General features: G+C 53.2%; 1 protein-coding gene across 2 annotated transcripts in view; it reads left to right on the top strand.

Moving 5' to 3' along the window:
• ITGA11 (integrin subunit alpha 11) overlaps window positions 1-17578 on the top strand; it is a 117451-nt gene that overhangs the window by 67527 nt on the left and 32346 nt on the right. For both annotated transcript variants that reach the window (XM_087428597.1, XM_087428596.1), the window contains exons 8-12: window positions 2441-2585; window positions 3072-3237; window positions 4670-4740; window positions 13389-13533; window positions 17111-17259. In XM_087428597.1, the coding sequence (XP_087284723.1) occupies window positions 2441-2585; window positions 3072-3237; window positions 4670-4740; window positions 13389-13533; window positions 17111-17259 (676 nt within the window). The remainder of the gene's footprint in view (window positions 1-2440; window positions 2586-3071; window positions 3238-4669; window positions 4741-13388; window positions 13534-17110; window positions 17260-17578) is intronic.

Here is a 17578-nt window from a genome sequence, read left to right as displayed (position 1 = left end):
AGTCGAGGGACGTTTATATTCATGCTCTGACCATGGCACAGGGTTCATGTTGGGGCCAGTGAGCCAGCTGCAAACACGGCTTGGAGCCAGACTGTGAGGGTGATAATGCTGTAGCTAAAACAAGCGTGAGTGGCCACTGAAGGTTCTTGGGGACGAGAGTTATTGTCAGATGTGCACGTGAAGGTGAATCTGGTGGCCAGGTATGGCTTGGGAGTGGGGTGGGGGGGCAGGTGCAGGGACAATGGTGTGATTCCGTCTTAGTTCATGCAACACTTTTTATTGAGCACCTACTACATGCCTCACACTAGGAAGAGATCCATGAACAAAACAGATAAATGTCTTGCCCTCATGGAGCTGACATTCTAGAGGGTGAGGCAGACAATAAACAAAAAAAACAAATAAATAACATAGATGCTAGGGGGGAAAAATCAAGCATAGTAAAGGCACTCAAGCAGATTGGAGAGGGCAGCTGTTTCATCGGCATTAACAGAGTAGTTAGGGAAGGCTGCCCCGAGAGCTGACGTTTGAGTGGAGGCTTGAAGCACGTGAGGAAGTTGGCCAAGCAGATCCAGGGGGAGCGTTCCAGGAGAAGGGGCAGCAGACAAAGGCCCTAAGACAGGAGGGTGCCCGGTAGTGGGTGGAGGGAGCGAGCCGGAGGAGGGGCACAGAGGGATGGCGGGCCAGATCACAAAGGGTCTGGTGGGCCATTGTCAGAACCTGAGAGAAATGGGAGCCAGTGCAGGTTTTAAGCAGAAAGGAGACACGATGTGACCTAATTTCTCACGGGATCGCTCTGGCTTCCAGGTTCCCAGAAGCTGCTGTGAGTATAAAGCTCTCACTGCTCTCAAGGAACTTATAATCTGTTTACAAGGGAACAAATCCAAGTCTTTTACACAATACAAAATCACGACTTTAAATCTAATGATGCATGCCAATATTTACCCTGTTACAGATTCATACAGATATTCACACTCTTCCGCTATTGGGAAATATGATCCTGAAATTTTTCTTGACTCCATATATGACAAAACCTGTTTTTTCTCTGCCATATTTTTTTGCGTGGAGTTTTGTTCCTGGGCCTGGCCCTCCCTCCAATGAGGTCATGGAAGCATCTAGAATCTCCTTTGAGGGACTAGCAGAGTTCTCCCTTCACTGGGTCAGGCTTCAGCCCAAAATCTGCTCTAGTCATATCGAGTGTGCCTCTGCCCTGCTTCAATCCACAGCTCATACTAAAATTAGAGGGTTTTTTAAAGTCAGCGTATCCAATATATCATAGAGTTGCTAAGAGAATGGCAGATGGTCTGTTTCTCCTAAGTGGTAGCTTGAAGACTCTCTGCACTAATTTATTCCACATTCTGTGAATTCCTCAACATCTAAATCATGCACATCAGCCCATCAGCTGAGATACCTTGGTAACCCAAGCCTTTGGGCCTGGAGACGGGCTTTAACCTGGCAATGGGGAGCTTAGATCTATGCGTCAGACCGGGGAGAAATCACTGCGGAGTCTAAGGGTAACATTTATTTTTATATCCTTATTGGAAAATTCTACCCGCTGGGCCAGACTGTTGGGCCAGACCATGTCCGTCCTTCTCAGAACCTCACGGTCTAAAGGAGGGTTGGCCACAGAGGCGCTGAGAGCCAGTGATGGCTCACGAGCCAGTTTTCCGTGCTTCACAGACAGGTTGCCAGCTGCACAAGCCTCTCCACAGCGTCGAGGGTCAGCGTGCCAGCCCCCCGTCCCCTGGCTGGATTGCCCAACAGACAGGCCAAGCACCTGCTCTGGGCACTGAAAACAAAATAAAAAGCAAGAAAGAGGAATATTTGTCACAGAATTTGATATTTAATAGTTCCCAAAATAGAACCAAAGTAGTCCTCCTGGGAAAAATCAGAACTCTGTCAGGCTTCATCCGTCTGTTTTATGGATTAGTGCTGTTGGAATTACTCTGGCGCATCAATTTTTCAGTACTTGGGGAAGTGGTTCCCAACTCTGATGTTCATTAGAACTTTTCAAAAATACTGATGCCCAGGCCATACCCCGGAGATTCGGATTTCATGAGTCCAGGTGGGGCCTGGACATCTCATTTTTTTAATTTCCCAGGAGATTCTAATGTGCAGCTGGGTGTTTGAACTGGTAACTTAGGTCTTCTAAAGATCTCCATCTGACCCTGAACCCTCCCAGGTCTACTCCGTTCCCTCTGCTTGCCCAAAATAGCAAGGTCAGGACCCTAGAGGGGCTTTTTAAAGTCACTTTCTAAAGACAAACAGATGCAAGACCCGTCTGAGCAGGTGGTGAACGGCAGTCTGGGTACCTCAATCCAGCTGCTTCTTTGGTTTGAGGTCTCAGCACCTGTTGGGTTCTCTGGGGCACTCGGTCCTGGCTTCTGTGGCTGCCCCGTGCCCATCTCCCTCTTGTGACCCTTCCCTTGTGCTCGGGTTCCAGCTCAGAGGCTTTCCAGAAGGGCGGAAGGAAAGGGGCCAAGAAGGTGATGATTGTCATCACCGATGGGGAGTCCCACGACAGCCCGGACCTGGAGAAGGTGATCCAGCAAAGCGAGAGGGACAACGTGACCAGATACGCTGTGGCCGTGAGTCCTGTCTCGCCCTTCCTGCCCCCTGCTCCTGCCCAAGGGCTGCCAGCTACCTTCTGGAGTCTTTGCCACCAAACCCCTGGGGTTTCTGGGCAGTGAACAACTACCCAGGCCCTCAAATGGGCCTCTCCTGTTTCATCCTCTCCTGAAGAGCAAGTTAAGCATCTTCTGTCTGCACTGCCCAAGCCTATCCACAACAGTTGTGGGGTTGTTTTTCCCTCCATTGCCAGGGAGGTTCTGAAACCTCAGAAAACTAGAAAACACCCCCATCCCAAGCCCAGAACCCTATCTCAGAACAGGGGTCTTATCTGGCCCCTACAAGAGAATCTTTTTCAAAATGCAAATGGCACTTTGGCTTATGCTCAAGGCTACCAAAACAGAGGCTCCAGCCGGCCCGGGGGCCCCGGGGTCAGGGGTCGTGGGGTGTGCAGGGAGGTCTGTGCTATGTCCTGGTTTGTCGCCCCTGCCCCTATTTCCTGGCAGGTCCTGGGCTACTACAACCGCAGGGGGATCAATCCAGAAACTTTTCTAAACGAAATCAAATACATCGCCAGTGACCCCGATGACAAGCACTTCTTCAACGTCACTGACGAGGCGGCCCTGAAGGACATTGTCGATGCCCTGGGGGACAGGATCTTCAGCTTGGAAGGTGAGTGATGCATGCCGAGAGAGGTCCACGCTCCCGGGCTCCCCTCCGGTGAAGCCCACAGAGCAAAATCCAACCCCACAGGATGGAATGAGTTAGCGGGAGTCCTCCCTCATGATAACTGCCGACCCGTGAGTGTCACTGTGCTAGCCGCGAGGCTGCGCACTTCATGAACAGCCCCGGAAGGTGATTTTGCTGCTAGTCTCCTCTTTTACTCCTGAGAAAACTGAAGCTCGAAGGAGCTAAGTGACTTGCCAGAGCTCCTGCAGCTTGGAAAGGAGTTGGAGTTGGAACGAGTGTTGCCAGATTTAGCAAATATAAAATACGATATTTGTGGCAGACTTACACTAAAAAAGTATTCATTGTTTGTCTGAAATTCACATTTAGCTGAGTGTCCTGTATTTCATGTGGCAACTCTAGTTTCAATCCAGCTGAGCCTGACTCCACAGCCTGAAACACTTAACCCCCGAGTCCCACTGCCTCCCACGCCCCCAAAAGTACTTTCTGCAGGGTCCCTGCAGATTGCCTCTCTCCTTACGATGTCAACTCCAGTTTTGATTTGCACAGATCTGATTTGCATCATGCATTGCTATAGACGGCCCTTCTTATACTGGGCTTTGCCATATGGGACGATTGTCAGAAGAGACAGAAGGTGGTGTCCCAAAGCCTGAGCAGTCTGCAGCGCATTGGAAATGACGAGCTACAGACACATAAAAAGAGACAAAACCACCCTCATAAACGAGGACAAAGGAATAGAAAGTGTGAGCCTGAGTTTTGACACAGTAGAACTTAAATATCCAAATCAGTGTTATTTCTCCTCTAAATGGTCTCCCTGGGTGACGAGAACTTTGGCTCCAATGACACGTTCCAGGGGGCCCTCTGTGGGGAGGGGCTTTCGGCACACATGGGATTTCTTGTGCAAATCTGCGGTGGTGACAAGTCCCCCTCCTGAGGGTCTGTTTGATGTTTGGGAACCATCCAGAGGCATCTGGAACCAAATCTGCTGAATAATAGGAATAAACAAAGTGGGAAATTCTATTTCTTGCCAAAAATGTAGACTATTTCTTTCCACGCACTTTTCTGGGTCTTTCCCCTATTTTGACAGTCTTAGAGTACAGTATACATGCCCTGTAATATAAATTGGCCCTTTCCCCTATTTTGACAGTCTTCGAGTATAGGATACATGCCCTGTAATATAAGTTGGCCCCAGCCCTTTTCAGCCGTGAGTGGCCTACTACTAATAAACCTGGAAGGTCTTGGCACCTCCCTTTGCAGGGTGCCTGCTGCTGGGAGCAGACGAGGCTGGACTCAGACTCAGGCCCCGTCACCTCCCTGAAGGTGCCCTGGGGACACAGGCGCTGGGGACTGAGCTGCAGGCGTGTCTGGAGCTCAGCATCAGGCACAGAGCTGACATCCTTCTGTCCCTCTGCTTTAGGCACCAACAAGAATGAAACCTCCTTCGGGCTGGAGATGTCACAGACAGGCTTTTCCTCTCACGTGGTGGAGGTACGTGCGGGTTAGAGCTGCCCTCCCACACACCCACTCTTCCCAGTTCTCTACATGGTCATCCTGCCTTTCCTGGGCTCTCTCTCCTCCCCCTTTCTCTCTTTCTTGGGGTCTCTCTGCCTCCCATCTTCTGTGGCTGGAAGAGAGAAGTCAAGGTCTTCAACTTATAATAAGTTGTCCCGAGCCCCTTTGAGCAGGGTGTGGGCTACAAATAATAAGCCCACACACCCACCTGGAAGGTGCTTGGTGACCTCTCTGTGCAGGATGCTGAGGGGGCATTTCCCCCCAGGGTACCCTTCAGTCACAGAGCTTTGTGCAGAAACTAGGTCAACGTGGCAAAACCAATCGCATGCACTCTACTAGTGCCCGTGTGTGCCCGAGGCGGCTTGTGCGTGCAGGGGCACGGCACGGTGTTGATGTTGGGAGGCTGTCCAGGTGTTCCAGATGTGCTTTGGCACATGGCCCTCATGAGCCCCCTCTCTGTACAGACTCGGCGTCAGATTGCAGAGGTCCCAGGAGGGCACATGGTGTCACAAGCAGCATGTCGTATCTGGGGCTCTGCGTTGCAGGCCCAGAGCCTCAGGCTGCCACTCGCCCTTCACTTCACCTGGTTCTGATTGCCAGAGGGGCAGAGGAGTTGATACCTGTGAAAGAGCTTTATAAACCTTTTGGGAGGAGAAGCCATGCCTGGGAGCACCATGTGGGGAAAGCCCGTATGTTCCAGTATCAGCATGTGCCCCTATGGGCACACTTTAGACAGAGAGGTGTCCTAGGTGTTCTGCCTGGGCTGGCACCACGAGGGTGTACTTATGCCTCCTAATTTGCCAGAAAAGGCCTATTAGTCCATCCGACTTATATATCACCTTCATTATCCCATCAAATTTTCCCATCTCCTTGGTGAGGTGGATAGGGCAGGATTCCTTGTTCCCAGTTTCCAGGTAAAGAAACCGAGTCATGGAAAGGTTGAGTGACCTGCAGAAGTGACACATGTGAGAGAAATATTAGTCTCATGCTGTTCCCCCCACACCGAGCAGCTGCTCCATGAGAGAGTATGGAATCCAAGGGGGTCTGAGTCAGAAATCCCAAATTGGAGTAGGGGGGACATATGCACAACAGGCAGCAAGCAGATGGATGGAAACTCGACTCACACTCAGCTTTTCGGCAGCTGCATCTGGACAATCTCATGCCCACTTGAATACAGCAAGATAGAAACGTAACTGCCCTATAATAATAGCAGTCATGTTAGATGCCCCGGGCACTTTAAATTTTTCCAGGGAATTCCTGCCCCTCATTTCATGCTCAGCACAGCCCTGCAAGGTCAGCAGGTGGTAACGGTTGTCCCAGCAAATGTTTTCAGTGCCTTCTCTGTGCTGGGCCCTGTGCTGGACCCCGGGAGAGGTGGGAGCCCTGCCCTCAAGATGCTTATAGTCCAAGGGTAAGGAGCCGGGCACAAGGAGAGACAAGGGCATCCACTCAAACGAGATCAGGAAGCGAGTCATGTGCTAGCCCCAGTCTCCTGACTCTGGGGTCAGAGCTGATTAGAAAATGCAACAAGGAAACTCAATTTAATTAAATCCAACAAGCATTTGCCAAATGAGACCAAGCTTATTCCAGGTCAATGTGACTGGAAATTGTTCTTGCCACCAGGAGTCAATTTGCAAACAATCTGGAACAGCAGTCTTCAGCTTTGAGGGTAGGATGAAAGAAAGGATAGATTGCTCCTAGGTAAAAGTGTGTAACTTCAGGAGGCCCCCATCCCTGGAGCCCCCGGGAAGACCCCGTGCTCAGTGGGGGAACCAGAGGCACACATCTAATGCTAATCAAGGCAGCCTGTGATCAGGGTCCTAGAGAAGGAAAGGCCCAGGCTAGGGGAGGGGGCGTCCAGGGGAGGATCTAGGGAGGGGCTGGCACTTGGGCAGGCCCCTAAGGACGAGGATTTCTGCAGCCACAGGTGGCAGCGAGCAGGAGAACAGAGAAAGTGGTGTGCACAACACTGGGGGAAATCTGAGCCCGCACCAGGGGCCAGCCCTGATGTCGGGGACAGTGAGAGAGGATGAATGTCCCAATCTCTCCTTCGTCCATTCCACGATCATTTTTTGAGCATCTTCTTGCGTATGAGGCTCTGTACTGGGCACTAGGGATATATAAATAGATAGAGATTAAGGTAATGTTTCAGCTGACAGCAGCTCATAGTCTAGTTAGGGAGAAAGACTCATAGATGATAAGTTCACTCTCCTGCTTCTAATACCATGATCTGTGTGTGCCTGGGGAATCAGGAAACCTGAAGAGAAGGGGAGGTTAAGCCAAGCTTCAGGTATTCGGGGAGGTTTGAGCTGAACCCTGAATATGACCCAAGCGGCTCAGTGTGTCAAGCAAGATAAGTCCTTGCAGGATCAACAGCTTCCCCCACTGTGGGGGAAACCAGGAGCTCAGAGCCCCCGCTTGTTGTTTAGGTCAAGGTCACGCACTGCCCTGTGCAGCCCCTTCCACATATGCTCAGCTCTTTTTCTGTTCCCCTAATCAGAGAGACCCAGCCTGCCTCTCCCCATCCTGTAGATACAGCCCCCAGTTCTTCTAACACCCCCGAGTCTTGTTTTCAAGGGACAGGCATCTGGAAGTTTTTATCTGATAGGACTTTTAAAGAGATGATGATTACATTTGAATTTGAGACTCTTTAATACTTAAAAAAACAAAAACAAAAAACTTGCCAAATCGAAAGGAATGGTGCGATGATGGTGGGCTGTCTAGTGCTGTGACCGGCCATTAGGGTGCTATTTTAGAGCACGGAGGTTTTCCAATGCCGGCCACTGATGCCATCGTAATCGGCCACAGCTGTCCTGTCCCTGGGAAGCCAGCTCAGCGGCTCTCAGGGTCAGTCAGACCTCTCTGGGGGTCAGCAGCTTCGCCCAGAGCAGGTCCTAAACTCAGTGAGTCCATCGCCTGGGAGAGCACCCAGGCTCCATTTCCCCCAGAAGTGCTCCCCAGACGGCCTCAGACAGCTGCTTCCTGCGAATGTGCTGAAGGAGCCATCAGCAGCCCTGGGCCTGTTTAGTTGTGTCAGAAGGAAAGGTCTCTAGTCCTTGGGAGGGACCCGGTAGAATGCTCTCAAATGGCAGAGGAAAGGCCCAGTGGCTTATCACCTGGTCTGCTGCCATGTCTCTAGTAAGGAAACCAGACTTCGAGTTAGGGAGGGTAAAAGCAACAAGGGGAAGGAGGGGCCAGAGCCCAGGGAGGAGAGGAGACCCCAAGACATCACCTGGCCACCCAAAGAGCCCAAGGCCCCAGGCCGCAGGAGGTGCATCCCAGGCTGATGGCCAAAGGTCTTCTCCTAGGGATCTGGAGCCACCCCAGGGAACTCTAGTCTTGATTTACAAAAAAGGGAAAGAGAATATTCTGGAAATTACCATCAGGAAGACCAGCTATTTGATCCCTGGTCAAATTCTAGAATGGATTTTTAAGCCAGCGGTTCCATTAGCATTTGGAAATGGATGCAAATGTCACTAATAGCTGGAGTGGCTTCTGTTAGTGCTGGCCACCTGCTGAGGTGGTGAACTCCCTGTCAAGCTGGCTAATCAAGAAGAAGCTGCATGAATCTGCCAGAAAGCTTGCAGAAGGGATCCATCCCTCCCAGAGGGACATAGGCTCTAAGAGTCTCTAATCCCCACGGGCCACGAGGGAAAGGTGTGGAGGAGGGAAGAGGCCCATAGATAACTGATGCCCCCTGGTGACGGATGGAGCTGCTGGGGAGCTCCTCCTACACGAGGGCTCAGCGGAGGAATTCCCACGGACCTCCTACTCTGCAGTCCATAAATCTCCCCCAACACCAAAAGTTTACAGGAAGAAGCAGTTTTATTAGGGCAGATCCTGTCTACACAGAATCCTTAGTGACTCACCCGCGATGGGAAATCATTTTTCCTTTAACCGACGCGTGATGATCCAGCAGGACCAGCCCCCGACTGCATTTGAAACAGGCCAAAGTGGGGAGCCTCCTACCTCCCAGCCCGGCTGCCTCTTCAGCCTGTGTGCATCTCACAGGCCATCCTGGTGTTGTGGACTGGACAGCTAAGGTTATTGGCTATTATCTAAGGTGTTTAGCTGTTGAAGCCTTAAAGCTATAATTTTTCCTAAGAGGTTTGCATTTGAACTAGTTTTGCGTATTTGATTCAATCAAAAATGAAAGAAATTAATCCATAATGGAGAAATAAGGAGTTGATACCCAGAGGCTGTAAAGCCCTCCTGAGCCTCCCAGGCCCTAAATGGTGGACTCTTCTACCTGCCAGCTAGGGCAGGCGCTCAGGGCTGTGCAAAGCCCCAGCCCGTGAGGCCAGGACACGGTAGCCAAGGTCTGCCAGCATGCTGTTCCAGATCGTTTGCAGGTTGACTCCTGGTGGCCAGAGGCATTTCTGGTTCATTGGGGTCCTCCTAAGCCCGGCCCTGTGTCCGCAGGCTATGCCCTGGTGCCCAGCGCCCCAACCCTGGGCCTCTTTCCCAGGACCTCTGAGCAGAGACAACCGACCCTCTGATCTGAAATGAACAGTCAGGTACAGTGTGCCCCATGCCCACCACTCCCATCCCCGCCACCCCGGCCATCGGCCTCCAGCAGCGTGCACGGGGCCGGTCTCCTCTCCACAGCAAGGCTGAAGGCCCATTTCCGGTCTTTCCTGCTCAACCCCGTCTAGACCTCTTGGCACTCATCCCTTCCTAGGCTTGTTGAAAACAAGTCTTCTAATGACAGAATCGAGCGACTAGTTGAAGCATAATCCACCCTCTTACTGATGTATTTGCCTTAGAAAAGGCTCTCGGGAACAGAGTCTTGCCCCCTTTACAGTCGCTCTGAAGATGGACATGCAGGTACTAGGGAGCCATAGGAGCCTGGGGGTGGAGAACAGCCCTCCAAGTGGTCTCCCTGCACGCCAGCACACAGGACCACCAGCGGCCACCTCCACCTGCCTCCACAGGCCGGCCTCTCCAATGCCAAAAGGACTTGCTGGCATCGGGTATTCTAATTCCTTACTGCCAGGCAAGAGGAAAGCACTGCCTGGCTGTGTGACCTCAGACAAATCATTTGACTGTGAGCTCTGATTCTTCTGTCTCTTGCCTCCCTGGAAGTGCTTTACGGGTGAATTAGTGACTTTATGGATAAAAAGCTACTATGTACCAAGTCCTAATTGGCTGCCAAGCACCATGCTAAGAATTAAAAGTGCTAATTCTTATGACAAAAACTGTTTACAGCTGAAGAACTTAAGGCTCAGGGAGAGCGAGAAATTTGCCCAAGGTCACAGAGCTAGAAGCTCTGGAGATAGAACTGGAACGCGCGACTGTCTGAGTCCAGAGCTCATGCTCTAACCATCAGGCCAGGGATTCTCACCCTCGGCCCTGTTGACAATGCAGGTGGATAATTCTTTGCTGGGGGCTGTCCTGTGGGCTGCAGGTGTTCAGTAGTATGCCTGGCCTCCACCCACCAAGTGCCATAGCAACCTCACCACCACCCCCAAGTGTGACCACCAGAACTGTTTCCAGGCAGTGCCAAATCTTGCCTGGGGGGTTGAACCGCCCCAGCTGGGAACCACCACCCTAGACTACGCTGCTTCCAGCGCTGGGGATGTGGCCCGACCCTGCCTGGGGCCATGGACCGGCTGGAACACAGAGTTTGGGGAGAAGTGGTCACAAGCCCAGGGAGCGTTCAGCTGTGCCAGGAAGGCAAGACTGCTGCCGGAGCCAGGTCAGAGGGCAACCAAGAGCTGAGCTGGCAGGATCTGACAGTGGGCGCTACACGGGCGAGGAGGGGTACAGGGCACGGACTTGGCCTCGGACCGTCTGAGGATCTCAAAGTCTGAGTCATCTCTGCACAGAGCGCCAGGAAAGTCAGCTTGTACAAGGGTCCATCTGTGCAAGGCCACCCAGGCACACCCTGGTAATAGCTGGGGGGAGCCCGGGTGGCCCCGTAGGAAAGGAGGCCATAAGTCAGGAGCCGGTGCCAGGCCTGGAGTGAGGGACGCGGCTCTTCCCCGGAATGCTCTGCTGCGTGTTTCCCAGCTGGGCCTGCATGCCTGGCTCCTTCTGGCAAGGCTCGGGCCCTTTTTACGGCCCTGCCCTACCAGATTTTTTCCAAACTCAAAACGAGGGGCTCCCCCAGCTGGGAAAAGCTGGCTACTCCTCTCAGCCAGCCCACTCCTCACAGTGCACCCCGTCCTCGGTGGGCTCTCCCCGGCCCCCACAGACCCCTGTCAGGAAGGGGCCTCACATTAGGAGCCCAAGCCTGCAGCCATGGCAGGGTACAGTGACACAAGGTGAGAGCCCGTGAGTGACCACCCAGCTCAGCGCTGCCAAATCCAGAGCCCCACATACGGCGAGTCAGCGTCAGCTCTCCACAGCCAAATCCCCGGCACCTGGGCTGAGCCAGCCCTTCTCAGTACATCAGAGGCTTCCGGTCATCTGCAAAGCCAAAAATGCATCTTCAAAGGCCTCTCTGGGAAGCAAAGAAGCCTGGTCTGCAGTTGCAAACTTGAACTTAGCAGATGGAGAGAGAGAGGAAAGGGAGAGAGAGGTGCAGCTCAAACGTCGCACTCCTCCTCGAGGGGGGCTCCGGTGGAAACTGAAGCAGAATCCAGGGGCTTCTGGAAAGCAGATGGGTGTCTTCTCCTCTCTTCAACCCACCTCCCTGATCAAAGTCCCAGTGTGCTGCCTCTGACTTGCTGTGTGACCTTGAGCAAGTCCCTTTCCCTCTCTGAACCTCGGATTCTCATTCGTCAAGTGCGGATAATGAACATCTGTCCTACTGGTCTCTCACAAATGAGTGACTGGATGCGAAAGGATGCCTCCAAGAACGGAGCACACCCCAAGTGCGAGGAAAGTTGGCGGCGACTTTGTGGGCAGAGTCTTTGAGGCCCTGGCTCCCATCCTAGCCCAGCAGATTATCAGACTCTCCAGGCTGAGGCTTGCAGAGTGGGAGGAAGAAAGCTAATTAGAAAGTGCAACACTAGACACAACCAAGTACATCAGGCCCTCCCAAGGCCAGTTTATTTATAGTCATAAAAACAGTCTTAACACTCAGTTCCACCTCTAGAATATCAGATAAGCTCAACTTTACTCTTTAAAGTGACACCTTGGAGGTGAGAAGAGGAAGCTCAGGTTTAGGTTCACAATCTCGCCCTCCGCTGCCACCAGTGAAACTGGTGCCTGGGGCCCTGCCTGTGTGTTCAGTGACGGCACTGATGGTCCCGAGGCCAGAGTCACATTTTCTTCTGGCACCGTTATTTTGGGGTCAAGGTTAAAATTGAGTGCCCTGGGCCTCAAACGGTGGGGGAAACTCAGATCCCACTAACCAGCCAGGCTTAGGGGGGCTCAGTGGGAGAGAGGGGACTTCACCAGCCTGCGCTTTAACAGCCCGAAGCCAGGATGCAATCTGCCCCCAGCCCGGCTGGAATCACCAAGGTAACCCAAGAGGGCTGCCCCTCCCTGCTCTCACCACCCTCCTCAGCCCCTCGTTGTCCCTGGTCACTTCTCTGCCTCTTCTCAGTGCTTGTTGTTTGACCTCTTGTACCCACTAGTTATGTGGATTGTTTGGGGTAGGGAGGATAAGGTGCAGGGGCAGCCCAGCGAGTGAGTAACCAGGTCATCGGGGAATGGCCCTGGAGTCAGTAACGTGGAGACTTCCCCTCAGAGAGCCAGAGCTTCCCGTCTTCCTGCCCAAGCATTGCAGCATCCACTTACTCTGCAACTAAAGAGAAGCCCCTGTCCTCGGGGTGCTGGCTGTCACGGATGTGGCCCTGGCTTATCTGTCCAGCCTCATCTTGAGCCACTCTGCCCCGTCTCACTCAATGCCCCATCCCCATCAAACAGCTTTCAGTTTCCTTGAAACCAAAGGCTCTAAACTCTCTCCAGCCTCAGGGCCTTTGCATAAGCTGTCCCTTCACAGAAAAATTTGCCCAAGGTCACACTAGCTCTTCTACTGTCTCACCCTACCCAGCTTTCAGATGTCTGATTAAGCCTTTCCTGAGCCTCATCTTACAAAAAAGCCTTTCCTGACCCTCATCTCAATCTAAATTAAACCTCACTTGTGGTTTCCCTCATTGCATTTATCAGTTTGCAACTTATATTTATTTGCGTATTTGTTTATCATCTTTGAGCTCCATGAGGGCAGGGATGATATTCTCAGCACCAAGCAAGTGTCTGAAATAAAGTAGACACTGAGTGAATTTTTACTGAAGAAATGAAGAAGTAGGATTTTCACACAGGGAAGCAACTCAGACACTGCAAAAGAACGTGAAAGAAAGCCAAGTGCAGGGACACAGCTTGAAGGAGTATCAGAAGGAAGGTATAGTGACAAGCAACTTCCTAGAGGGGGTTTGAAGCCCAAAGAGGAATGGAAGTTTGGTCCTGGATCTGGAGTTTGTTTCTAGAACATTCCTTCTTTCCTAAGATCCCATCCTTGGGATCAGCTTGACCCATTTTGTGCTAAAGATGGGATGGGACAAGAAGGTCCTCGGCTCATTCAAAGGCCAAGAATCCTGGTTGGAAGTTAGGCTATTCAACAATGAACCCAGGAGAAGGTGCCCGAGGTGGCTGACAGATGTTTCTGGTACAGGCTTCCCGGTGAGGGACATCCGGGGGACACCAGCTGATGTGTGTCCCCTCCCTAATGACAGGATGGGATTCTGCTGGGAGCTGTTGGCGCCTATGACTGGAACGGAGCTGTGCTAAAGGAGACCAGTAGCGGGAAGGTCATTCCTCTCCGCGAGTCCTACCTGAAGGAATTCCCCGAGGAGCTCAAGAACCACGGCGCATATCTGGGTAAGAGCCAGAGCCAGAGCCGAGGGTGGCTGATGGGCGGTGGGCCAGGAGGGGACCCAGGGATCCAGAACCCGCCCACACACGAGGCGAGGGGCCTGTCTGTGCGCATTCTGTGCTGATTCAAGCATGAGTCAGGGGCCATTGCCTCTTCAGCCTGGCACCCACCCCGCCCAGCCCGTAGTAGGCTCTCGGTAAACAGGTAGATAAACGACCACCAGCGCACCTGTACCTGCAGTGTGTTTCAGTTGATGCTGCTAAGACTCTAGGTGAGCTGTTGGTGTGTTTAAAGCTTTCTGCCTTGACTAGGGTTTGAGTGTGCTGAACCTGCCTCCCCAAGGCAGATTGCAAGTCGAGGAGAAACCCACACTCATTTTTAAGTATTAATATTCACAATCAAGGCCAAAGGTGCTTCCCATTAAGCACTTTGGAAGTGGACATTCTCCAAAGAGAAGAACAAATCACTGACCTCCCAGCTGTGAGGCCTTAACCCGCTGATCCCAGTCCCCTCCAGCTCTGGAAAGCAGTGCCCCAGCCACCCACCGCGGCTGGTTGCTTTCTGAGAGGGCTGAGCCAGAGCCAAAGGCAGCAGGGGGTGAATGTCCAGGGCTCCCACTGTCTCTGGGTCTGTCTGAATTTCTGAACCACGTCTACCATCTGTGAAGTCACTCATCATTAATGCCTCCTCAGACCCCACTCCTCAGTGGACCTCAGCCATCTGGAGTTGGCCATAACTGTCCCCATGTCCATCCTCTCTCTAATGCTCCATCCAACCCTACCTTTGTCCCTTAGCTCTTCAGCTACACGCACTGCCTATGATGCTGCCCACATTGTGGCTACTCCATTTTCTATCCCCAACCTTAGGACCCTCAGCTGACAACAGGGCAGAATGCCAGAATCCCGATTGTCCCGGAAAATCCAGAGGTGTGGATCCCTAGAAGTTTCCCAACAGTACCTGGCCCTGGGACCTGGGTTCCATTTAATTTTATAGATATTAAACCCGGCCTGCGTCCAGAGCAGCTGTGTCCGTGCTATCAGAGTGAAATGGAAAGCAGGACACAGCCCCCGCCCCCAAGGTGCTTCCCAGACAGTGGGGGAGAGAGACATGTGCACAGATAATTAGCACACAAGTAGGGTAAGAGCCCAAATAAGTAAAGCACAAATAAAGGAGGGAGAGAGTGGTTTCCCTGCCTTGGCAAATGCTCAGACACTAGGAAAGACGTCAGAAGAACAAAGCCTGGCACCCCTTCACCTCAAATCAGTTGTGCTGTATTGTGCTCCTCCCATGTGCTCCGAGCTGTGCTGGAAGTGAGGGCACTAAGTAAGGGGCGTACGGCGCAGCTGCCACGAAGCATTAAATAACAGGCAGATGACGTCAGGGCCCAGGGCCCCAGTGAGTGGGAGAAGGGCTGTGGGTGCTTGTGGTGTAGCCGGCTGGCACACTCGCACTCGCTGTGCAGGAGCTGGGCCTGCACCAGGCCTCCAAATCAGAAAGAGATTTGAATAAGCCAAGGAGGTCCAAGCAAAGGACGGCGGTGTGGGAGGTGTTAGGCGAGTTCAGAACACAGGAAGTAGACCGATGTGGCTGCAGTGGAGGGGAGCAGTAGGAACAGGAAGGGGAAGGCAGGGGAGGGCAGCTGCAGCCGGAGGCCTCGAATGCCAGGTGAAGGGGTTGAGCCTTTTCATGTTGGCAGTAGGGAGACAGTGAGGGTATCTGAGGGAGGGGCCAGCGGGATGAATATCCTCTCCCATCCCCGCCCCCAGCCAGCAGAGCTGTCTTCCTTCTCCCAGAAGACCCTGGTGGGGTAGAGCCGGGCTGAAGGACCCTCACAAGGCCCAACTGTCTTGCCTTAACCACAGTCACTGCCTTGAGTGGACGTCCTGAGGGAGTGCCTTCTCTCCTCCTCCTCCCTCTGGGGCTCATCCAGTGAAGGCCATGTCTGGGATCTCTGGAAGATTCCTCCCTACGTGCCCCAAGGGAGAGGGGAGGTTTGGGGGAAGGAGACTGGGAGGCCAGTCTCTCCGCCTCCACACTGAGGAAGCTGTATGAACTTCTGGCCACGGGTCCTCTCGGCAGGCCTACAGGGAGGCTGATCCAGCTTTCTGGAGGGCCCCGCCCGCTGGCCAAAGAGCCACATGGGAACTGAAGCCGTAGCCAACAGACTGCGGGAAGCAGGAAGTTCTCAGTGCTGCTTGGAACTTTGAGACTCAGCCCACGCCTGCCCCCAGGACATTAGGCCCCAATCCCCCACCACGGTCTCTTCTTCCGAGGAAGCCCAAAAGCCCAGGGCCAATAGAGAACATTTTCAGCGGTGCCACTGAGGGCTCAGCTCGGAAGAATTCTTTGTTCCACACCTCAAGGCTAATCCCACCTACGCTCATATATTTATGGTTGTGCTAAATACACGGCCACATTAGCCACTCCCATGCAATATCCTGGCCTTACCGACCTTTCAAGCCCCATTTCCCAGAATTTACCTCCAAGAGTCAAAAACATTATGTCTGGAACCAGAGTAGCCCACCCTACTGCACCCACACTTCTAGCCACTGAGTCAGCTCGTCTATACATCCTGCAACCACTCTGGAAGCAACCGATGGGACCTGAATGACAGTGTTACACACACACACACACACACACACACTTACGCACACACACATGCACACACGGCAGAAGGAGACATCCATTCCCCAGAAACAGCCCAGGAACTGCCCACAAGGCCTGACGCCATCTAAAAACTGGGATCCAGTATCCACGATCATCTGACAGAAAGTGGAACTTGGCTTTGCACACCTGCCGGGCCCCACTTTCAGGAGAGTTGCCTGAAGACGCTGCACACGCCCTCCGGGATGCTGGGTGCGCAACTCCAGATTCACAGTGATTGGGCCAAGCCATCCTGAGAACACGGATTGGCGGCCTTTCCAAAAGAGCCCCTGGCTTTCCATTTCTGCCTCTTTTGCGAGGCGTACATGTGGACTGAGGGAAGCCTGGGAACTCCCTCGTTTGAGTCTGCAAAGCTTTGGGGCTGCAAGAATCCCTGAGACCCTACGTGGATGCCCGGAGCAGAGTAGCTCCTTATACCTGCATAGCCAACACTTGAGTTTTCAGGAACCACTTAGCAGGGGGTTATGTAATGAAGGGGACACTGGTTGGTCCTGAGAGAGACTGTTGGTGGGGTCAGAACAAAGCCTGCCCAATGGAAAATGAAGTGTGGCTAGGGTGCGCCCTTCTCCCTCCTCCCTGTTCCCCCGTAGCCTCACAAGGCGGGTGAAGGAGGGGATGTGTACATTCCTGGTCCGCAATGCCTTCTAGTGGTCCCACTAGCTTCTGTTATTCCCTCCAACAGAGGGCGAGGTGCAGTGAGTTCACACCCTCCCAACCCCTCTCCTGAGCCCTGCCTCTTCCAGGCCCCCCAAGCTGTGCCTGAGAATAACTGCTCTGCACTTGTGAATCTGCTCAGCCTGCTCTGAATGCACTCCCTGCACCGGCCCGTCCTCAGGCTCAGCTGAGCCACATGCCAGGCCCTGGCAAGGCCTGCCGAGGACTCGGGGCCAGAGACCAGCCTGTTTCCTCCTGTGGCAGGGTACACAGTCACGTCGGTCGTGTCCTCCAGGCAGGGGCGGGTGTACGTGGCCGGAGCCCCGCGGTTCAACCACACAGGCAAGGCCATCCTGTTCACCATGCACGACAACCGCAGTCTCACCATCCACCAGGCCCTGCGGGGTGAGCAGGTAATGGAGGGGAGGCTAGGGTGGGGTGGAGGGGGCAGGACAGCGGGTGGGAAAGGCTGGGCTGGAGGGGTCTCTGGAGCTCGTCTCCTCCCTCCCAGTTGGACTGTCCCCAGACCCACAAACGTCCTTCCTGGTTGGGGGCCATATGCCTCCTTTACACCAGCCTTGGAGCTGGACTGTCCCCTCCCCAGAAAGCCAGGCCCTGGTTCCTGCTACAGCTAAGAGAACCTGGGAGAATTTGCTTGCCTCCATTTCACGGACCTCTTGTCTCTGGCACATTCGCCAACCTCTGCCCCTGACTGCCAGCTTCTCTCTGGTT

Source organism: Ceratotherium simum, chromosome 3 (assembly GCF_057802395.1).
Source record: "Ceratotherium simum simum isolate JZ-2026a chromosome 3, ASM5780239v1, whole genome shotgun sequence".
NCBI lineage: Eukaryota > Metazoa > Chordata > Mammalia > Perissodactyla > Rhinocerotidae > Ceratotherium > Ceratotherium simum.
The sequence above is the reverse complement of the archived record's forward strand: the minus strand, read 5'-3'. Positions and strand labels throughout refer to the sequence as shown.